The sequence below is a fragment of the Nicotiana tomentosiformis genome, chromosome 8 (genome assembly GCF_000390325.3).
Source record: "Nicotiana tomentosiformis chromosome 8, ASM39032v3, whole genome shotgun sequence".
Taxonomy (NCBI): Eukaryota; Viridiplantae; Streptophyta; class Magnoliopsida; order Solanales; family Solanaceae; genus Nicotiana; species Nicotiana tomentosiformis.
In genome coordinates, this window is record NC_090819.1 from 10,254,834 (window position 1) to 10,278,970 (window position 24,137).

Genomic DNA, 24,137 nt, shown 5'->3' on the forward strand with positions numbered 1-24,137 from the left:
TGAATACATTCCACTTCAATTGGTATTTTGGTTTTACTTGCATATTTGCATGTATCATTTGGTTTAATTGTGCACACTCTCTTGCCACTTTTGAAAAAGACGCATTAGCAATGACAGTAGAATGATTGCATACTTGTGTTTCTTATCAGTTCTTTTTTGCTCAACGGGAATTTGGATTTCTAGTCTATCCTGTATGTACCTTCGTTTATTAATTGTTTGTTTTTAACTATTTCTGTGTCTTTAAACAGCCGGAGCAACAGCAACTCATTGTTGATGCTGGAGCTCTGCCCCATCTTGTGGATCTGCTGAAGAGGCACAATAAAGCACAAAACCTCGTGCAGTCAATGGTGTTATCCGGAGAGCAGTTGATGCAATCACCAATCTTAATAACAGCATTAAAAGTCGCAGCAGGTTAATTTCTTTGTTCTCTGAAATTTTGGGTTTCTAAAAAAAATAAATCAAAAGAAGACATGTTGTTCATACTTCATCTGTATTTTGTATGTGTAGGATTGAAGGTTGTATTCCTCCTCTTGTTGAATTGATTGAGTTTGTTGATTCGTAGGTGCAAAGAGCAGCTGCAGGAGCCTTGCGAACTTTGGCATTTAAAAAGGATGAAAACAAAAATCAGGTTAGTAGCTTCATTCTGGTTTATGGAAATTATCTTTGAACTTCTTGCATTATCTGTTCTAATGGGATAATTTCTCCAAATTGATTTCAGATTGTTGATTGCAATGTATTACCTATTCTTATTCTAATGCTGCGGTCCAAAGATACGGCCGTACAGTATGAAGCGGTTAGGCATCATTTTACAAGTTCATAATACTATTTCTATTTTTGTTTCATATTTAATTAGGTATAAAGTTCTGGCAATGCTTCAAGTGATAATCATCCTTAGACGTAACAAAATTGTGGCATAACTCAAAAAGGAAGTTCTTCCTTGCTTATTGAACTTCCTTTTTGAAGTGTGACACATGCTCGTGCCTAGGGTGTACATAGGCCGGGTTTGTTCGGATTTTTAATTATTAAACCAAATCAATGGTGTTAGATTTTTAAATTTATAAACCAAATCAAACCCACAAAGTCGGATTTTTTCAATCTCGGTTTTTTCGGGTTTCCTGGTTTTTTTCTAGTAAAGTTTTCATATCATAAAATATGTAACTTGTGTTCCAAATATTTCTTAAGTTCTAGTAAAATACAACTATATAACGTGTTTTTCAAGAAACTAACGCAATAATATGAGATAAGTCATAGCATTATATTAAAATATTCAATAACAAAGATAAAATAATAAAATTACATAAAATAAATATTGCTAACTAATAAGCCATAATGAAAATTAACATAATCTAAAAATACGATATAGGTAAGTATAGCTAATAAGTACTAATATTAATTATATAACTAAGCACTAAAGAAAAAGATAAACTAACTTATGCATTTTCATTTTAAACCAATATAACACTAAAATAATTGTTTAACACTTTCGTCATTCCTAGTATTGAGTTGAATTTCTTTTGTTAGCATTAGTATTGATTTGAACTTTGTTTAAGTTACTACATTTATGGGCTATAAAATTTGTTTACCATTCAAGAATGTTAAGTCTAAATTTGAAATAATATGTTAAAAGATAAAATTGTGAAAAAGTTTAAGAAATATTTATAAATTACATTACAATAAATATTTATATGTATAATATATATTTAAAAATTATATAAATGTACTATCGAGTTTGTTTGGTTTCAGTTTGACTTTTTTTAGTTAAAACTAAACCAAACCAAACCAATTATGGTCGGGTTTTATTTTCCAATACCAAACCACATCGGATTTTTTTCCCGGTTTGACTCGGATTATCGGTTTGGTACGGTTTATCGGTTTTCTTTGTACACACCCTACTCGTGGCATCTTCGACATGGCCTTATCCCCTTTTATGAATCAAAACTTATACCAGAAAATATACTCATAGTAGTGGTTCCAGCAGACCATGTTTCTCTGATTATTTAGCATTCAAGAATTTATTTTCTGCCTTTACCTGTGTGTCGATAATGAATAGGCATGGCTTGTGCCTTAATGGAGTAGAATGATTACAGAGGATTCATATGGCATTGATTGATTGACTTGTATTTTTGGATGATGGATCATGTAGTGACACTTGATTACTTGTTTTTAGTTTTATTGGTAGATTCAAATACTGTTGAATATTTGATTATGGTATAACGTTGAATTCCACTGGCGGGAAGGACTAATAGTATGTTCTAAGAAGGTGCACTTCATATTATTTTTAATGGAAGAAAGAATTACTAGCTTGTTAAATGATGAAGAAGTTCATGTTGATTATCGCCACTAACTCTGTCAAGGATGATCTTTTCTACTATGTTGTTGCTTGGGTAACTTACATCTGATCCATGTAATATGACTTCTTTACCGTGAAATAGCATAAAATCCAACTATTGCGTCTTAACTAACACCTAATTTTGCTAGGGTAGAGAAGGAAATGTAATACTCCAAAATATATATGGAGTTAACGACAAACTTTTCTAGTGTACTTTCCTTTGGTAAAATTTTATTGACGGCAAAATTTTGTTGACTACTAGAAAAGTCTCCTAAACATAAAAGGAGAAATTTAGTACTCCAAAATATAAAATATTCCTAGATTAATTTTTATTAACTACAAAAAAAAAAATCTCCTAAGCCTAAAAGAAGAAATTTAATACTCCGAAATATAAAAGGAAAACTTTAATTCTCCAAAATATATATGGAGTTAACGGCAAACTTTTCTAGTGTACTTTCCTTTTGCAAAATTTTTTTGACTACAAGAAAAGTCTCCTAAACATAGAAGGAGAAATTTAGTACTCCAAAATATAAAAATTTCCAAGATTGTTAATATAGAGGAATGATTAATTTAGGGGAAATTAAATGACTATTTCTAAATTGTAGAAAATTAATTAAATAATTATTCCTAAATATTAGGAAAATACACAAATGACTATTTTTAAACAGTAAAAAAGACGAATGATATTTCGTTAAGGCTATTCGTATTTTTAATATAAAATATAAATATAAAATTTAAGTAAAAAATAAACAATATAGATCTATATTGTAGGAAAAAAGTAATTATAGTAATAAAACAATTTCCAAAAATCTCTACTTTTATAGTCGAAGGCCCAATTGACAAATTATTTATATCGTTATGCCCTCCCACATTCTCCTTCATCTCTTTCCTTGCGGCATAGCAAAAAAATACTGAAACTATGAAGGAGTTTACTGTTACTCGAGGTAGACGGGTAAAATTTCAGAACTGGAAACTGCAAAAAAAGGTAGCTACCTTCTTTTGATACAATATTTATTAGCCTTTTGATTTTATACTATAACAACTTGTTTGGATGGTTGTTACATATTGTATTGTATCGTATTATTACTTTAAATACAATATTTGTTTTGAATGTTATGGTATCATAATGTTAAATAATAACGAAAAGTGACATTTTACGTAAACGGTCGATTTCGTGTGGTCGCGTCTAAGGGTGTTAAAACGAATCGGAATACCGCATCAAACTGATTAAAAAATCGATTAGGTTTGGTATTGAGTAAAAAAGCCAAACCAAACTGATATATAAATATATAATTTTTATATATATTTTTAAGTCTTTATATAGAATTTTCTTTAAAAAAATATCTAGAAATATTTAGGAACCTCTCGTGGTATCATATAATCTACTATTATTTAATAGAACTATGAAGTGCTTCCATTTTATTTATTTTTAATAATGGATTGTATCATTACTTTCTTATAAAGTGTTATTCTCTTTGTTCTTCTATATTCATATGTCAATATCTATTTAATTTTATATCTTTTTCGAATTTGAAATGGTATTTCAATAATTTTAAACTTAAATATCTTTATTTAAATTTCATTTTGATTTTTATGTTTAATTATTAAATTCGGTTAACCTTGAAAGCATACATCAATAAAACTATTGTTAGACGATTAAGAAAATAACTATAATGTGTTACAATGTTTGTCATTTTTTTTACATCATATGTTTGTCATTTGTTTTACTAAGCATATATTCACTTATCAAATTTTACCTCTAACTTTAACAAAATAAGATATGAATAATATTTATATAACCGAAAAACCCGATAAAACCGAACCAATCCAAACCTGTATAGTTGGTTTGGTTTGGTTTTGATAAAAAACGAACTAACACGGTCCACGTACAATTTTATTTATTCTTTACCCTACTTTTTTATATTCTACTTTATTCATATCTTTTTTTCTTTATGAGTAATATTTCAAGTTTATTCTTCGTAATATTGGTGCATGGCATTATAAAACGATGACAAAAAATACAATCTATATATCCAAACATTGAATATATCAAAACGATACAGTACAATGCAATATAATACGATACGATACGATACATTATGAAACGACACATAACAACCATATATCCAAACAAGTTGTCAAGGGTTTGGATTAGTTTTTAGCGTATTGATTGAAGTTTTTTGCTGAATGATATTGGGTTTAATTGAAAATATCGTAATATGTGCTGTTGTTTGATGCTATTGCAGCCTAACAAGTCAATATTAAGGAAAAGTACAGAGGAAGAGGAGGGGAATAATAATAATAATGAGTTTAACAATCTACCTGTTGATGTTATAAGCTCTATTTTTATAAGATGCCCGGTGAATACGTTATCCATGTTAAGGTGCGTATCAAAGTCGTGGAATGACTTGATTGCTAGTCCTTTGTTCGTTCATTCTCACCTGGAACATTCAACGGAAACTTCCCAACTTCTTTTTCTGCAACTCAATTATTTGTCACGGTCAAAGAGGCGCAGACTACGATTTGTTTCAGTCGACATGGAAGGAAATGAGGGAGAAAGCAATGAGTTATACGCTGTCACTTTATCTCGTTTCCCATGTTCCGGCCTTTCCGGTTTCCATGTTTCCGCTGGTTTAGTTTTCTTTTCAATGGGTGATCATCGCATGTATTTGTGCAATCCTGTCAAGCAACAATTCTTTGAATTGCCGAAATGTTCACCTACTGTTTTTGATGGAAGTGACAAATTTGGGTTTGGATATCTTCGTTCAACTAAGGAATATAAAGTGGTGCGTATTTTCAATGGGGATCCCGAGATTAATGATTGGAAACCTCAGCTAAGAGGCAAGGTGCTTACCCTAAATGGCATTATTTCTAGTGAATGGAAAGAAATTGCTGAGATTCCTCCATGTGGTCCGTATGGTCCAGGACTGCTAGTAAATGAATGTATGTATTGGCCGACTAATATGAATTCTTTGTGCGATCAAATTTTATCATTTGACTTTGAAAATGGAAAATTTCTAACTATATCTTGCCCATCATCTTATAATAAGGTTATGGAGTTGAGAATGGTGGATTTGAAAGGGATGCTTTGCCTGCCAGATATGGATATGTGGAGTTCAACTCTAGACCTGTGGATACTTAAAGATAAAATAAGTTGCATTTGGGTGAAGGAGTGTAGCATCAATTTGGTTGGGCTCGGGTGTAATTCACCTATCTTGAGGACATGGAATGAAGAAATAATAGTTGGCGGTTGGTCAAATAGGTTTGTCTTCTATGACCTAAAAGGAAAATGCTTTAGAGAAAGGAGAATTAATATTGGACTTTGCCAAGACGCAGTGGGTTTTGAAATTTACCAGAAAACCTTGTTTTCATTAGGAAACACATAGGTCCTTCCCTTCCTATTTATTATGTTGCAGGAAATATGTATTATTGCATATGAAACATAATTGGTGAGGATTGTAACAAAGGTTAATGTTATTTTTGATAATCGAAAAATATAATGATGACTTATAACACTCTTCAGCAGCAGTTATTTGCAATTAAATTTATTAGTTGAATATTGATGGATTGATGATTCAGTTCCATGGTTAAAACCTGCAAAATTATAAAGCATTAATACTTATTTTTCAGTTGTCGTTCCTTTACTGACATATGTTCTTGAACTTGTAAAGACTAAATTGACAATTCGGGTAGAACTCTAATACCTTGTGCTTTTTCTTTGTTTGTGCAAATGGCATGTGAATTTGTGATTTTATTGACCTACTTGTCTGCAGGGAGGAGCTTATTTTGATGTTATTAAATGGAATACAACGTGAAAATCGAAACTGACAATTAGTATACAAGTTTATTTTGAACTATATATGTTAGGGAAACTAAAACTTCAATATTGACAAGACTGCCTACGTGGTTAAGATTGAGAATTAATCTTGATCCCTCTCGAGTAAAATATAGATTACATAATGTATTATTCGTAAGTACCGAAATAACATTCCTTTGACAATTAGTACCGAAATAACATTCCTTTGAGGGGGGCAGTGGGGTAAAAGAAGAAACATACGGCGGGAACGAAAAGGGAAGGGGTGTTGTTGGGGGGAGGCAGTGGGGAAGAAGAAGAAGCGTACATAAGGGACGAAAAGGGAGGGGGTGTTGTTGGGTTTTTTTTGGGGGGGGGTGGGGGGAGGGGGAGGGGGGGCAGTGGGTTTCGAAGAAGAAGCTTACGGGGGGAACGAAAATGGAGGAACAGAAAGAGACATCTCTTTCTTTTTTCTTTTTTTTTTTTACTTAATAATTTTTTCTTCTTATTTTAATTATTTCTGGTTCAAAATGTTCATATTCACGCTCATTATCCGCGTGAATTACACTCACTTTGTCCAGCTCAACCATTATTTTGCCACATGTGCTTGGTTAACGGTTAGAGGGGTTTAAAATATAAATTTTGAACAAGTTAAAGTATTTGGATTGAAAAAAATGAAGTAGGAGGACCGGCATGACAAAGTGGCACAAGTATAAGTGTCATTTAGGCCATTCTGCCGATAATTAATCCAAGTGGCAAAAAATAATTCGCTAACTTTACATGTGGGCAACAGTTATGAAAACGTGCCTGAGTTATAAGCGCAAGTCAGTGTTTTGTGTTTAAATGACACATAAAGCAAGGGGTTGGAGTGTCAAGATGGAAAATGCCTGAGTAAAGGTGCCAAAATGAAAAACGGAGCCAACTTAAAGGGGCCGCTTATGGGTTTGGCCTTTAATATTATATTATATGAATCCTCGTAAACCATATTTATCTATTTAAATTCATAATTCATCTCAATATTATACTAAAAAAGAAGGGGAAAACAAGATTGGTCTTTCTGATTTGACATATTGTCAAAAGCAAAATATGCGTAAACTTCTCTTCTTACTGTTGCTGAGAAAACTTTTAGCAAGTTAAATAGGAGCATAAAATATTCAACAAGTCAATGGTTGAAAATGTGTGCTTATACAGTTTCATGTTTGTTTCTTTTCATTTTCCATGAAAACACGTTTTTCATTAGTCAATACGTACACATGTTAACATTAACAAATACAAAAAAAACTTTTACTTACATTAAAAAACGTAAGTCCTGAACATAAAAAAAACTACCCCTTCTTCAAAAAGATGGTCGAACGAATCTGTAGTCTGCAGCCTCAATAAGGGCTTCGATGAAGATGATAATCCATTTACTCATCACCGCAAAAACAAATATGATATCAACAGCAAAATTATGCTCAGTGCCATAAATAGTGTGCTTTGACGAAGAAAAGCGCAAATAGAGAAAAACAATAAATATGTATGTGTTGTCCAAGACTAATATTTATAAACATGAATACCAAATATATGGACAAAAAAACAGAAAGAAAATTTATGTGAAATATTAATTGTTTAGTGTCGTCTCTTCAAAATTACGCTCATCGGCAAAAGAAAAGTATGCCTAAGAGCCTTGATGATAACACTGAAGTGCCCGCTAAGCGAGGCAAAGCGATCAACATGTTTTGAGCCTCGCTTCAGGGCTTAAGTGTGCATTAAACGCCCTTGATGATAACACTGAAATGCCCGCTAAGCGAGGCAAAGCGATCAACATGTTTTGAGCCTCGCTTTAGGGCTTAAGCGTGCATTAAACGCTCCTTTGATATGAAAGATAGAGAAACACTCCAGCTAACTAGCAACGAAGACATTTCCCTTCATGCTAAATACTCGCTTGAACTTTCTGCCAACGTCAGATCACTAATGCAAATCTTGAGCAGAACTATCTGAAGTATCACAAACCCTGATCCTATGCTCAAGAGGTACCAAGATTGGCTCAAATGACATGGCCAAGATACGAAGATAGAGATCAATGGGAAATGCACTTTGGGATTCACCAATCTAATGTCCTTTTTATCGACTTGTTCAGTTCCCTCAACCTTTCTTACAAACTCAGTGACAATGCATTTACAGACCTGACTAAACCAGGAATTCTGATCCATCCATTTAGGTAATAAGACAAATAAGCATTCCAGGCAGGCAGTACACAATTTTACCCTTGACAGCTCTACACAAAAAAGTAATAAGAGAGGCGCACAAACTAATTAATCATATCAGCATATTCCTGATTCCAAAAAGAGGAGTGATGATTCGGACAAAGAATAAGACCACTTAGATCAGAATTCCCGTTCTTGATTCTTTTTTAATGAAAGTTGGAAAAATGGGTTATTCCCGTTCTTGATTCTGTTTTATGCACTGGGCGACAGTGTGCATCGCGTTCGTGAGGCCATTGTCATGTTCGCAAAGAGTATTGGCTGCCAAGCCTTCGCGTTCGTGAAACCTTGCTTGCGTTCGCGATAGTTACTCCCCTTAGCCTTCGCGTTCGCGAGACATTGCTCGCGTTCGCGATGAAGGAACGACCAACCCTCCCCCAGGTCCCCAAGTGCTCCGCGCTCGCGATAAGCCGGTCGCATTCGCGAAGGGTAAATCCCCCATGCCTTCGCGTTCGCGAAGAAGAAATTTCAGCCTCACCAGTTTACTCTTCGCGTTCGCGAGAGTACCTTCGCGAACACGAAGAAGGACATGCCAAAATCTGCAGAAAACCAGATTTTCCAAAGTCCAAACATCCCGTGGCCTATTCGGAACTCACCCGAGCCCTCGGGGCTCCAAATCAAACATGCACACATACGAACTTGCTCGCGCGATCAAATCGCCAAAATAACACCTAGAACTACGAATTTAGCACCAAATCAAATGAAATTTTCAAGAACACTTTAAAATTTCTATCTTCTCAACTGGACATCCGAATCACGTCAAATCAACTCCGTTTCTCACCAAATTTCACAGATAAGTCTTAAATATTATAATGAACCTGTACCGGGCTCCGAAACCAAAAATACGGACCCGGTACTAACAATGCCAAACAATCACTCAATTCTTAAAAACAAATAATTTTCAGACTTTTAATTTTCATCAAAAATTCATAACTCGAACTAGGGACCTCCGAATTCGATTCCGGGCATACGCCCAGGTCCCATAATTCGATACTGGCCCATCGGGACCGTCAAAATACGGATCCGGGTCCGTTTACCAAAAATGTTGACCAAAGTCAACTAAAATCAACTTTTTAAGGCAAAAATTCTTATTTTCATCAATTTTCAATATAAAAGTTTTCCGGAAACACGCCCGGACTGCACACGCAAAATCGAGGAGGGTGAGAATGAGATTTTTAAGGCTTAAGAGCACAGAATCGAGTTCTAAAATATAAGATGACCCTTGGGTCATCACAGTACCCCACAATGCAGAGGAAGCTACACAAGCTGCAGCAACCAAACAACCCAGATTGGCAGCCACAATCAAATGGTTAAGAATTTAAGATTTTCACAGCTACTCTAAAATGATCAATCCTGGCTATATCCAAGATCAACGAGTGACAGTAATTAGCTATGCTGTAGAATGGCAATAAGTATTGGCTGGTCAAGCATCCGTGGGGTAGTAGCTGGGTTGAAGTGTGCGTTAACTGTCAAGAGAGTAATGTGTGTCATTACCATGAATCTTAGCTAACCTCTTACGGAATCTTAGAAAATATTAATGTGCAAGAAGCTCCTCCTGTTGAGTTGTCAATGTTATATAATTTGGTGTATCCTTCTGTCAAATAAAAGTTTAAACAACTGAAGTGCTAAAAAAAAGTGAGTATTACGATGGAGAAACTAGCCTACGATGGCGAAACTAGTCCAACAAAAATGACATACAATCAAGAAATTTGTGACTATGATTATGGAGCAATAAAAGCTAGTTTCTTCTGTGTTAACATTGACTAACTGACAGCCGTTGTCTATGCTGCATAACATAAGATATGACTAACATGCAACCAACAAGTCCCAGGTTATATTCTTTCCCTCATGAAGGTATTTCTTTCCTTTTCGGAACCAGATACAAATGTTGGTCATTTATCATGAAGCTTCAATAACTGAGGTTCCTAAACAGAGCAATTTGGGAAGGGCGAATGTGAGGTCTCTAGTTCAAGACAATACAAATAATAATTTAAAGATTGCATAACTCAAAAGTATACCCGTGTATCGCACATCAACACTCTCACACCTTCAAGAAAAATGGCTATAGCTTTTAAAAGTAAAAGGAAAACTTCCAATCTTGCTAGTTACAATCTTTTTTACTCCATGTCCATTTGCAGGAATATTAAAAGCACAATATACAATTTCACATTGTATAATGTCAAAGATAAATTGTCGGAGCAGACAGCTAGCATACAAAACTGATTTTCCATACATGCCCAATGCAATGAGATCCTCTGCAGTACGCAACTTACTTGTCCATTCGAACGACCAAGATAGTCAAAAGTTCATAGGAGCAGTTAATAACATGATACTTCGAGAACTGGTGTAGGGCTTAATAGTTTGTTGTCACAATCCCGTCGTAATAGAGATATATGTAAGAATCATTAAAAGAAGAACGTCAACAATCAGCAAGTTGGACCTTCAGGTTGCAGCCATCTCTTAGATATACAATTATGCCTTACGGAACACAACTGCACTCTGAAGTTAGGTCAAATAATCATGGTTGGGAGACAACAAAAGACAAAGAGGAACGGAGAAACTTACTGAGAACATACTGTGATAATAACAGTAATCTTGGGATCAATTCTCAACGCAAATGTCTTCTTTTAAACCTGGATCGGCGATATAATTTCCGGGAAACCAGAAAAATAACGATAACGACCACCTGTACAAGTACCAGTATCTTCAGACCTGCAATGAACAAACATCAAATAGTTGCTACATGAGATGGTTCACAGTTCATGCCAAAGGTTACAGAAAAAGGGGAAAAAATAGAATACCTTGCAGTCTCGGAGTCGAGTCATCCATATTGCCCCCATTAGCATTTTTTCCACCAATTAGATCGAGATGTTTTCTTCGTGAACCATAACTTCTTGTTCGATAAGAAAAATCCCCACCCATTACGCAAGTATTGGGGCAATTGACAGTACTATCATACTCATCACTTCCGTCACAACAATCTGAAAGTATCTTGAATCAGCAAGCATGAACCCAACCACAGGGTAGATAGAGATTAACAAATCAATAAATGTTGCAGCCAAAAAGCTTGCATACAGCCCCATTCAATACGTACACATAAATGAATCCGTGTATCAAAGAAACAAATAAGCCTCAGATAAGAGGCTAAACTTTGAAATAACACATAAATGGAAGCAAAAATTAACTATATAAAATCGTTTTTTAAAAAACCCACACTAGCTTAACAAGGAGCGCTTACCACAGATATTATCATTCACGCGAGAAGAGAACATAAATTTAGGCGTACTGCCCACATTTCTGCAATAAAATTTCCCAGCTGGACAGGCAGCTGTTCCTATCAAAGGAGAGAGCGATTTAGTTGACCGGAGAACTCAAACAAAATATACGTCAATATTTTATTCGTTAAAAACTGCAAAGCCATCAAAGGAGATGGGAAAAAGTAACAGAAAATGTACAAATAAAAGAGAAAAGAGTGAATCATGTGAAACACACAAGTTTACAGGTAGTGCATCCAAATGTTCAAAGCACTTTCACCCATCATATCTAATGGAGCTAGTCTAATCTAACATTTTGAAGTCACTACTGGAGTTCTCTTCCTAGATGCCATGCAAAACTATCATATCTTGTATCTGCCGAGCAACATTTGAAGATTCATCGACTGCGTAGCAAAACAATTTTAGGCTAGTCTATATAAAGAAAATGGCATATTCAACATATCCCTTTTTCATTTTGAGACTACCCTTGTTGGCAATTTTGGCAGATGACATCAATTATTGATGTCATGCCACCATTTTACCTCTTACAGGCAAATAAATGGAAGAAACGGCAGAAAAATGACATTTATTTCAGTACCAACTGTGATCAGAGGTACCTATGATTAAGTAGAATACGTGTATCTTCTTCGTTAGTATTTATCCCATTGGACAACAGAAAATTATTTGCACCAAGTGATAAGAAGTCCACATTTATCAATATGATCACTTCCTTCCTCTGGTAACGGGAGGCTGAAAGAAAATAATAGGCAGCTAGTTGTAGCACAGTTGCCAGTTCATAGCATCACTAAGTTTCTTTTTAAATATATTAGTACCAATAAATTCCTATTAGTTACCAATAAATTCCTATTAGTTAGATATATTTCTCTATTTTACATGAGATTTATCATGATATATGACGATGCAAAATACACAAAATAATACAACAGTTTCCCCATCACTCATTTCAAAATTTTCTAGGTTTAAGATTTAAGAAACACTTGGAATCTGTAAAATGTGTTAAACAAAAACTAAAACCTGCAGTAGTTAGATTTAGCACAGCGTAAAAAAGAGCTGAAACATATTATCTTAACAAGAAGAAACACTTTGAATTTGAATACTGTGTTGAACATAAACCAAACCTGCAGTAGTCACGGTGTATAAAAAGGTGAAACATACACTATAAGAACGAAGACATCAACTTAATACAATTTACTCAAGTTGATTTACATATGTTGTATTTTCTGAAGTCTCCTTACTAATGGAACAAGCGGCTTGTAATTCGAACGTGCCTACACCAAAATATGATTTTTTTTCCATCAAGAGGCTCAAAATTGTGAGGGTTAGAACTTCAAAATACAAGACTTACTATAGAAACTACCTATGTAAATCCAAAGAGAATCATGACCTGATCCTTGTATATTTCGTGGTTCTTGTGGTCCATTTTTTTTTTTTTAGAAGGATGTTGAAGTCTGCTTTCTAACGGCACAAGAGGGTTGTAATTTGGACGTGCCACCATCGAAATATGATTTTCTTGTCAAGACGCTCAAATCTATGAGGGTCGGAACATCTAAATCCAGAAGTGACCTAAAAAAATATTATGTAAATCCAGAGAAAATCAGGACTTGGTTTCCATATGTGTCGTAGTTCCTCATGTCTACTTACAACGCAAACAACTTGCAATTCCGATATATCTACTGAAAAGTATGATTTTTCTCGTGACGACATGCAAACGTAAGGTATCATCAAAATTGAACTCAAGCCATTTGCACTACCGAAACTATACTTTCAGTGTTGCATCATCTATAAAACTCATAGTCAGAATCATCAGTACTTTCTCAGGTAATTTTTGAAACTCAATTTTGAATTCAGATTCATTGATCCCTTACATTTTGGGCGTCTTCACTTGAAAAATCATATTTTTCTGAAAATATATTGGAATTGCAAAATATCTACGATGTTGGAAAGCAGACTTTAGGAACTAAAAGATATATAAAAAGGAACTATGAGATATATAAAAACTGAGTCTTGATTTTCTCTAGATTTATGATGGTACTTTTTCAAAGTTAATCTGGACTTGGGCGTTCTGACTCTCGCAACTTTTACGCGTCTTGACGAAAAACTCATCTTTCGTAGTAGGCAAGCCCGAATTACAAGACACTTGTGCCGTGGAAGGCAGTCTTCAAGAACTACGAAATAAATAAGAATCATGTCTTAATTCTCTTTGAGTTTCCACATGTACTTTTCCAAAGTCAGTTCAAGATTTGGACATTACTCTCACAACTTAGAGCATCTTGACAATAAAAATCATACTTCCTTCAAGGCACGTCCAAGTTACAAGCTACTTGGACCATTAAAAAGCAGACTTCAGGAAATATAACTTATTTAACTTGAGCCCAAAATTTTATTTGGATTTACACAGGTAATATTGAATATTAGCCTTAAAATCAAGTGCATTGTCTTTTAGGTAGCAACAACAACAACATACCCAGTGTATTCCCACAAGTGGGGTCTAGAGAGGGTAGTATGTACGCAATTCTTAACCCTACCATGTGAAGGTAGAGAGGTTGTTTCCGGAAGACCCTCGGCTCATTGTCTTTTAGGCAGTATGTTCTTTATTTTTAATTCTTTCTTCCTTTCTCTTTGTTTGCAGCTTTGAGAGCTAACCCACGACTTTAATATCAAGTGAACACGAGGTTCTACATCCATATCTCGAGATCACTGGAGACAAGCACAATCTTCGCGCCAAAGTTCTTGCATTGAAAGTTCATCCCAATTATTGGTGCCTTCCGACTAGTGAGGACAACCATTGACTCTTTCCTTCACCTTTCCGAATGGTCCAAGGAGGTAAATGAAATTCTTGAAACTTTCTCGAGCAAGGTCATCAACGCAGTTTCTCATGTTGAATCATCAACCCATGAGAAGAATGTTGTATTTGCTAGCATTAAATGTTCCGATTAAGGTTTTTCCACTTGAACTATACTCATTCTAGCTTCCATGAAGTTCAGGGCACGACTTGTTATTGGAAATGAGCGGAAGATGCCATTGGACATAACAAGGAGGTTTTGAAACGTATCAAGATGTTATGATGCCATTTTTACTTCTTTATTCACATATGACCTTAACGAGAACATACTGCACGCCTTTTGCAAAACTATGACATGTGTCAACTAACATAGTTTATACTGACATCGGCGAACTCTCGGTCTCACTGTGTGATTTGTGCATGCTTGGAGGCCTTCCGATATATGGAGTTTTCTGTAATGAAGTTGACCCTTCGGCCTAGGAGTTAACGCAAACAAATCCACACGGCAACCCATTCTTGCCTATAATATTTTGCATACTTGTACTAATATCAATATATCATACACAAGTAATGAACAAGTGGATGTTACAACCCTAAAATAAAGTGTTCTCCCTCAACATATGAAACATTTAGATAAGATGGTTCACACAATTCAATATGGTCAGAGCAGCAGGGCTTGAGTCTCAATGTAACACATTAGTAAGTATAATATTTCCACATGTTTATTCCAAGAAAAAGAATACAAGTTTATTCCAGCATATACCAAACCTAAAATAAATAAATAAATGAATGTGCTATCTCTCTAAAAGTGCTGTTTCTGAGGGTTTATAGGGTTAAGATCTATACACACACTGCCCTCCCCATACCCACTCGTGGTATTACACCGGTTTTGTTGTTGTTTTTGTTGTTGTATCTCTCTAAAGTTTAAGCTTATAGGCAAATCACATAGTTTAATTAATATATAAAAAAAATGCCTACCGGGCTCATCAGTTCCGTCGAGGCAATCACAGAAGTCGTCGTTGAGACGATCTTTGGTAAAGGAATTAGACCCATCTTTGCATTTGATCACCTCCAAACCATAGTATTTCTCATCTGCAAAATAACAACGGAGTAGTTAAAATTCAAGAATTTATTTCAAGAAATTTAAAAGAATTTAAGCAGTATGAGGAGGAAAACCTAGAGGATGGATTCCAAGGGGTAAGTCAGTAGTAGAGGAGACATGAAAGAAGAACCAGCTGATTAGGAGGAGACTTTTAAGCAGAACAGTAGTCTTCATTGGAACTGAAGGACTGTTGTGTCGTGGGTTTTATCTGCAATTGACCCACAAAAGTTTTTCTAATTCTTCATTTGACAATTTTGTTTGTAAAAGCAGTTACTCATGTGTCCCAGTTTATATGGCATAGTTGATTTCGGATATAATATTTTTAAGGTTTTATGAAATAAAATTTAAATATTTAAAAACTATGTAAAAAAATATTATAAATTATATTAATTAATAATTTAAAATAATTAAAATATATATATAAAAATTACGGTCAAAGAAAAAGTAGTGTAACCCTCAAAATTTAAATACCGTTATATAAATAAGGACGGAAAGAGTAACTAAAAGCCATAAAAATAAGGTTTCCAAGTTTAGCCAAATTATTACAATTACCGAAAAATAAAATCTTACTTTATATTAACAAAAAGAGGAGAAACCCTGTAGATGGACCAAATCACCAGGTTTGCCTTGCTTGGATCCTTCCTATGTCAAAAATTGTGCTACCTTATTCCATTCCCTAAAATTATGCCTAATCACTAAGCTCCCCAAAAGGGACAAACCTATATTGATCAAACCGGCTTAATTAAAATCGCTTCGTCAAAAAAAAATACTATTATCATGTATAAATTCATTATAAATTTGTCTATATAAAGAAAGATGAATTTGATTTGATGAATGATGAAAGGGTGGCTCACCGGTGAAGCGGGATCAATCATTGTGCAACCTTGAGTTCTCAGGTCACGAAGAGCATAAATACACTTCTCTATTGTGGATGTCATATTATTTTAAGTTCAAATTAAATCAATGTAATAATATCCGAACATTATTAGTTTTGTTTCCATTTTAAATTTATTCTTTGAGAATTATACTGAAATTATTCTAATAATTTGGGGCTATAAATTTATAGCTTTTAAATAGTACTTCTTATTTTGTTTAATTACTTTAAATTCTTTTGCAATCTATAGAGTTGTGTATCTTTATTCTTCTTCTTTTATTAAAATAAAGGTAAGGTTAGTTCGTTTTTATTTATTTACTATTTTAGTAAATTTATTTTTTTATTTTAGTTATGGTGTTTGAAATTGCTACATTTTTATTGTTTAACTAATTATATGAGTAAAACGTAAAAACTTAAATTGAGGACATGAGAAAAATTTGCACTCGTATTAGTAGTTAAAATTTGATATATTTGGTACCTTTGTTATTTGTTTTCTTACTTTATTTTTATCTTATGATGTTGTTTTGCTAACTATTTATTTTTAAATTGGATATCACCTCAAAACGATATTCTTAAGGGGCATATATATATATATATATATATATATATATATATATATATATATATATATATATGTGTGTGTCTTGCTAAACCTACTATACGAAGTAGGGGTGTCAATGGTTCAGTTCAGCTGTTTATTTTATAAAATTTATACCATACCAATTTTTCGGTTATTCTATTATGTATAACCAAAACTTGACTTTTCTAAATTGTCCCAATTATGTCGGTTTCTCTTCGCTGTCAGTACCGTTCGGTTAATTTTCGGTAATTTTTTTAAACGACATGTAAAAGTCACTAGTAGAAGTAGAATGCAATAATATACGTATTTATATAGGGCTTAGCAAAATTCTCTAGACATTTTTACTGTTTAAATGGTGATGAATTAAGAAAATACGAAAGATGGCGAGAGTATAGATCCATCAACAATTCTACAGCAACGTAAAAGAAACTAAGCAAAGTGTTGCGACCAAACACACTCACGCAAGTATACGTGGTCGTCAAGTAATAGAGTAGTGAATAGAGTATCGTTTCCACGAGTACTTATGATTAACTTTTGACTAATTCAAAATCAAATAGCTTATCGATTCAAGCGATTTCTTATAAAATAGATAATTGTCTAATTTACTACCTAAAGACTATCAAGTAATGAAATACTAGAAATCAACACAACACTTAAATAGTTTTAAATAACAATCAATGAGAGATAATATTCTAGGGTCACGGGTTATTCAACAATCATGTTGCATTCTTAGCTTAAAATAATTAATTGATTTATCTGGATTGTTGGTTCACAGGGTTGATATTACTCATAAGAATCTGTCGAGCCCTTACTCGCCTATTCAAGCTAACTTAATACATATATGTCTATGGAATTAAATTTAACAAGAACGTATTTACAATTCCTGTATTGCAACCGAGCAAGGAAATTAGGTATATGTCTATCCCAATTGCGAATCATTTTCCCGATGCCTGGGGTTTAAGAACTTGCTCTATTTAATTCTATATGCAATCTAGAGTTCCCACTTTCGAGTTCAACTCTAGATTCGTAGATAGTATTTTACTGTTAGCTACTCAGCAAAATAATTAAAAACAGAATTAAATAAATAACCCAATATGATAAAATCAACTTCGTCAAATTAAACTTCAAACATCAACATTCATGTATACCCATGACCCTAGAACAATAGGGTTCTTAGCCATTCATATTCAGGCAATCATCAAAAACTCACTAGAGTACATAAGAATCAATAAAAGAAAAAGAAAATAGGAACTCAAGACGAATTCCGTGGTTTTAGAACTTTGTTGTAGCTTTTTCCCCTTCTCCAATATGTTAGATAACCTAAAGGAGGCGATTTTGGCTTATATATTGCGTACAAAAGTCGTGGGCCAAAGCTCTCCTATTCCTAGTCCAAATCGGCTTCAGGGATTGATGATAAGGTGGATGCGACGCATCCACCTCGTCCTCCATTTCAGCTTTGCCTGCGAGGGTGGATGCGACGTATCCACCTCGTTCTCTATTACTCAGTTTTGCATGCGAGGGTGGATGCGACGCATCCAACCCTAGTTCCTCCATCTCAGCTTTGCCCAGGTGCGGATGCTATGAGCCGACTTCACTGCTAAGGGTGCACGAAATCTGATCTTTTTCTAGATTGGATGTGACGCATCCAATCTCTCTTCCTCTACCTAGAGCACATTTTCTTCATATTTTTGCACTCCAAACACCCTAATTCACCACACACAACTCAATTAGTCATAAAACTAATAATTAAACCATGTTGGTCATTTTAAAGATCAAATAATATCAAGAAGCGATTAAAACATGGGTAAAGTAACATCAACACATATCGAAATATGCCAAACATCACTACCCCACACTTAAACCTTTGTTCGTCCTCGAACAAACCATCCTATAGTAGACGAAACAAAATTAAGCTCTTATCATTCAAAGCACATTGCACCTATGACCATGGTTATTTGCAACAATTAGGCTCTAGACTATGCATCACATACACTTCCCTTTACTTATGCCCTTCTTTAAACATATTCGAACAAAGACAACATGCTCACAGCAACCCTAACCTCAAAAAACCGACTCAATGTCACAATGCACTCATGGCTTGAACACCCAACATCATAGAGAAGTCTAATAACGTTACCTATCCCACGCGAAACCATGTGCCCTCATAACAAGAACAAGAGAGCGAGTTCAATCCACACATTCGAATCTCATGATCAAATATATTTTAATGACTCACATATATCAAAGAAAATCGCTCACTCTCACAACGAAGTCACATGCATGAAATTGGTACCATAGGCTTGCCCTTAATGTAAATCTCTACTAATGTAAGCTCGCTCGATCTAAAATCAATTAGTACTTTTTCATGGTTGTACTGTGGGCTAAGGGACGGGTAGGATATATTTAAGGAATAGTGACTCACCCTCCTAAGCACTTTAATACATCACAAAATTACTTTAAGCGTATTTTCTTCAACACCACTTCAATTTCACAAACAATATCACCCCCAAAACAGTCCTTTTTTCTTTAAGCACTACTTTAGTTCATACCCACTAGCAAGAACAAGACAACAATTTATTCATTTCTATTTTTCCTTCTTTCTTTTTTTTTCTTTGATTTCAAATTCCGCTAGTGGTGTAGTATTTTACAAAACAAGTGCATCTTTCTTCCTTTCATTGGTTCCACTCAAAAGTCACCTCCACACTTAGTCCCTTTTTACTTCTTTTAGCGCTCATCTAACAATTAAAGTTCTTTAAGAGGTAAGAAGATCAAAACAATGTCAATTAAGAATAAAAAGGGTATAGGCTTGTAATGTGGGTACCAAATAAAAGTCATTAGGCTCAAAATGGTTAACTAGGGATAAATTTTATTTGTGATAAGCAATAAGTTCAAAAAGATCAAAGAAAGCCTAAAATCATTTTCCAAACCGAGCATCACCTCAAATTTCGCTTCAACTCACATACCGGGCAAGTTCTAGACACAAGTACAATACATGGACTACACAAAAACCTCATCACACATGGCACATGACTCACTAAGGATGATCCCATTCCGATTCTCAAATAATGCAAGTATTCACGGAGCCACGAGATATTAAACATTAAGCGCAAAGTGAACATAAGTCATGTAAACGAGACATAGGTGTCACAAACATACTGTCCAATATATGAAGGCTTCATGATCAATTTCAAAACATAGGAAAGGCACTACATATGCCAAAGCCTGAATATGCTACTATCAAACAAGTCATGAGCCCCCTAGGAATCTCATATTTCTTCCTCCATTTATTTTCTAACTCTAATCTATTCTAAAAGAAAAAATTTACTACCCGGTTCAAAATACATCCCATGGAAAAGAACCGATGCACAAACAAAAACCACAGGGGATTATTACTACCTACACAAAAAAAATTACTAATTACTCAAGGCTACTACTCTAATTTATTTTATTTTTTTAAAATCAACTTAATACTTTCAAGAATCAACTGAGAGTTACTCCATATAGATGAATTTACTGCTATTACATGCCATTAATCCAGTGAATGTTACAGCCCCCAACAGTCAAATTGTAACAGTTTAGTACATTTATCCATACAAAAAATATGAATAACCCCCACCCGACACTTAGAACTGTGCGTTGTCCCCAATGCACACAAATAAGGTAAAGTAGGGTGAGAAGAAACTCCCTCAAGTCAAGGTGGAAGGCTCATCCGCAGTCTGTGGAAGAGCATCTGCATCCATGGCATTCATCAGGACCCCCTCCGGCCTTGCAACATCATCCTCACGCATAGGGAGAGCTGTCATTGTCCTATCATCACCAACTGGAGCTGATACTGTAGCAGGTGGTACAGCAACCTCAGTAGGCCTGGTGTGTGGATCCTCAGGGACTATAGGAGGAACATGAGTGGATGGTCTGGTAGTGGACGATACAATCAGTTATGAGATGTCTATATCTGCACGTTGAACCAGAGCTCTGAGTAGTAATGATATCTCCCTCATCATCGTGGCCTGCTCAGTCTGGACTCGTCTTAGATCCGCACGAGTCTGACTCAACTCATCCCTGGTGGCACTCAACTCGACACGAGTCGCTATCAACTCAGCCATGTTCTCTTGCATATCTGCTTGCATCTGCTCAAATAACTGTTGAATGGTGAGCTTAGAAGACCTTCCCTTGTTCGGATCTAGAACATGAGTGACATCGTATGGTCCTGGAGCTTTAGCCTCAATGTCGTCATTCTCCTTGTCCCATAGTACGCACATCTCTGTCAAGAAAGCCGATAAGGTATTTGCAAAGAACAACCTCCACTTGTAATTCATCTCGGTGCGCTGCATTTGATCATGCATGATGGCTCCTAAGTTGAGCGGTATCCCCTCCAATAAAGCATACAATACTAGTGCGCGGTGACGAGAGACATCAGTTTTGTGTTGGCATGGCATCAGGCGGTTGCATATGAAATTTAGAGCCACACGTGTTAACGCACTCATGAATTCCTTGGCTATAGAATGGTACTCCATACTCCCATGCTTCCAATCTGCATCCTTCCTGGTAGGGCATAGGACAGACTTAATGTGTGCATAATCTGGTGTTTTGCATATGGAGTCAAACCTATCTGTTAGTGTGTGGCACCCCTAAGAAATTATTCAGAGCTTCAGCTGACACATTAATATCTACCCCTCTTACTCTCACAGTGTTGCCCCTGGCGTGATGCCAGTTGGCGTAAAGCTCTCTAACAATAGTGAGGTTGGCTTTGCCGTGACCCTTCAAGATGGGTCCCCATTGTTGCACCTCGCGAATTGATTTTAGAAACTCTGGGTACTTTTTCTTAAGTGTTCCGATGTTGATCGGCTTTTCTAGAATGTACTTCTTTGAACCCAGTATCTTATTATAGGCTCGGAATGCCTTCTCATTAACAAAGTTCTTCTCCCAAGCAACTCGGTCTATGGGTTCACCCTCATCTTCATCACTCATGTCGACATGTAGAAGGTTATTATCCGAATCGGATTCGGACTCAGATTCTGCAGTAATATTCTCCTTTCCTTTATTAGTCGGATCACTCTTTTGGAGGCTTTTCTCTGGTATGTCACAAGCTCTCTTATCTTTATCCCTTTGCTTGGTGGATTTAATGATGTTTTTGTAATACCCTTCTTCACTTTCCTCCTGACTAATGGTTCCTCTTCTTCTTGCTCTGAATCATCACTTAACTGCCTAGGTTGCAGTTCCTTTTCCTTCTCCGTCCGCTTCCTTTTTTCGGTGGATTTGGGGCACCAGCTGCCTTTCCGGTAGGCTTTTTGGGTGGTTGCTTGTTATTATCTTTGTCTTGTTGCTTGGACAGTTTACTCGTTGCTGCTATTTTACGAACCTAAGTACCTGCAATGCAAAGAAATCAACAATTAGCGTATAAAACAGTGAAGTTCAGCTTTAAAGCAGTTGCAACAGCTTGCACTTCCAATTATTCGCAGAGTCATGCCATTCAATACTTCATGAAACTATAGCTCATGGCTTTCAGCAGGGATGTGATAACTCTCTTCAACTTTACAAATAAGCATTGCACTATATAGATATCATTATGCCCAACATGAGGTTTATCCGAGCGACGCTCACTAACCACGTTCAATTTCACATAGCACCTCACTCGACCCCACACTTATTCTCACGACATATCATTACGCATAGCGCTCACACAATGTAAATCGAGTAACACTTTATGATCCAAGATGTCTAGCATGTGCCGGATGTTCAATTCATTTAGACAATATATCATAGGCTCAAAACATTGTTGTACACAATCAACACAAACGACCTCACACTTATTCACAAGCATATACCAATGTTGCTCGGTTACTCATACTTCACCGGCGCCTAAATTTACTTCACGGTCAATTCGTCGAACATGTGATATGCAACAGTTATGCCTAGTTCATTCTATCAGTTGGGTAATGCGACTACCCTCCCAAAATTAATGAGATGAAGGGAATTATAGTTTATCATCTCGCAACCATTACAACTAACAAGAACGACAACCCTAAACCTCATGCTTTTTCAGTTCCTCTCTTAATCATATGTGTGATATTTGAAATTGGCAAAACCTAACTTGTTGCTACCATTGAGAGAGGAAAGAGAGGAGAATTAGGAAAGAATAAAAAAAAAGAACGAAGATGATGCGTACCTGTCGCGTTTGGATGCGTCGCAATTGGGATTAAAGAAAGAACAAGGAAGACGGGCTTTTTATGTTAGGGTGTCGTGTTTGTTTTTATGTTTGAATTTTGTTTTTGGCCTAAGATGTGTTAAAATATAGCACTTACATGTGCGTACGAGCTTGGACACGACGCATCCTCTCTGCTTTCTCCAAAAATTGGTTGGACGCGACGGGGACGCGATAGACAGACTTCGCTGCCTTGAGCAATTGGTCCGTCAATTTTTTTCATGTTGAGGGGGATGCGACGCATCCGCATCGTTTTCCCATATCTGGACCCCCAGTTTTTGGACGCGACGCGTCCTAAGTGACTTCTCTGAATTAATTTTTTGGACGATGTTGTGGACGCGATGGGCATACTTCACTGCCTTGAGCAATTAGTCCATCAATGTTTTCATGCTGAGGGGGATGCGACGCATCTGCCTCGTTTTCCCATATCTAGACCGAGTTTTTTTAATTATTATTTAATTTTATACATACAAGATCTAATTCCTACAAAACAATGAACTAACTAACTTGGGTGGCCTCCCAAGAAGCGCATGATTTAACGTCGCGGCACGACGCAACACGTTCTTTATGCCTCCACTAAATCCATCGAGGTCTTGTGACGTGCAATGTCACCACCCCAATAGTGTTTTACTCTCTGGCCATTTACCAAGAATGTCGCATTGGAACCAGTATCACGCAATTCTACCGCACCATGAGGTTTAACACTAACCACTTCAAACGGACCCGACAATCGAGATTTAAGCTTTCCTGGAAAAAGCTTTAGCCTTGAATTAAACAAGAGAACTTTTTGACCTGGCTCAAACTCACGATGTTGGATGTGCTTATCATGCCACCTTTTGGTCTTTTCTTTATACAATTTGGCATTTTCATACGCATGCAATAGAAACTCATCAAGCTCGTTGAGTTGTAGCAATCTCTTCTCACCGGCCAAGTCCATTTCCATATTTAGCTTTTAAA

The 24,137-nt window shown here is 35.7% G+C and overlaps 3 protein-coding genes across 7 annotated transcripts in view; 1 reads left to right on the plus strand and 2 right to left on the minus strand.

The window, feature by feature from the left end:
• The first annotated feature begins 3,184 nt into the window (after positions 1-3,184).
• LOC138896764 (F-box protein At3g07870-like) lies at positions 3,185-5,844 on the plus strand. 2 transcript variants are annotated; one of them, XM_070182066.1, is made up of 3 exons: positions 3,185-3,314; positions 4,576-5,272; positions 5,380-5,844. In XM_070182066.1, the coding sequence occupies exons 1-3, from the start codon at positions 3,249-3,251 to the stop codon at positions 5,469-5,471; spliced, it is 855 nt and encodes a 284-aa protein (XP_070038167.1). In that variant the 5' UTR covers positions 3,185-3,248; the 3' UTR covers positions 5,472-5,844. The 2 variants fall into 2 exon arrangements, with proteins under 2 accessions (XP_070038167.1, XP_070038166.1); XM_070182065.1 differs by having other exon boundaries at positions 4,576-5,844.
• A 4,569-nt stretch (positions 5,845-10,413) lies between these two features.
• LOC104098256 (glucosidase 2 subunit beta-like) lies at positions 10,414-15,781 on the minus strand. Of its 4 annotated transcripts, none has more exons than XM_070182068.1 (6): positions 15,599-15,779; positions 15,401-15,514; positions 11,604-11,699; positions 11,167-11,346; positions 10,942-11,077; positions 10,414-10,805 (listed from the first exon to the last, which is right to left on the minus strand). In XM_070182068.1, the coding sequence occupies exons 1-5, from the start codon at positions 15,696-15,698 to the stop codon at positions 10,974-10,976; spliced, it is 594 nt and encodes a 197-aa protein (XP_070038169.1). In that variant the 5' UTR covers positions 15,699-15,779; the 3' UTR covers positions 10,414-10,805; positions 10,942-10,973. The 4 variants fall into 4 exon arrangements, with proteins under 4 accessions (XP_070038169.1, XP_009603233.1, XP_009603229.1 ...); XM_009604938.4 differs by having other exon boundaries at positions 10,931-11,077; XM_009604934.4 differs by having other exon boundaries at positions 10,414-11,077; positions 15,599-15,781.
• LOC104109997 (glucosidase 2 subunit beta-like) overlaps positions 10,414-24,137 on the minus strand; it is a 34,587-nt gene continuing 20,863 nt past the window's right edge. Inside the window, exon 7 of the mRNA XM_070182067.1 lies at positions 10,414-10,857. The gene's annotated coding sequence lies outside the window, so the exon portion shown is untranslated. The remainder of the gene's footprint in view (positions 10,858-24,137) is intronic.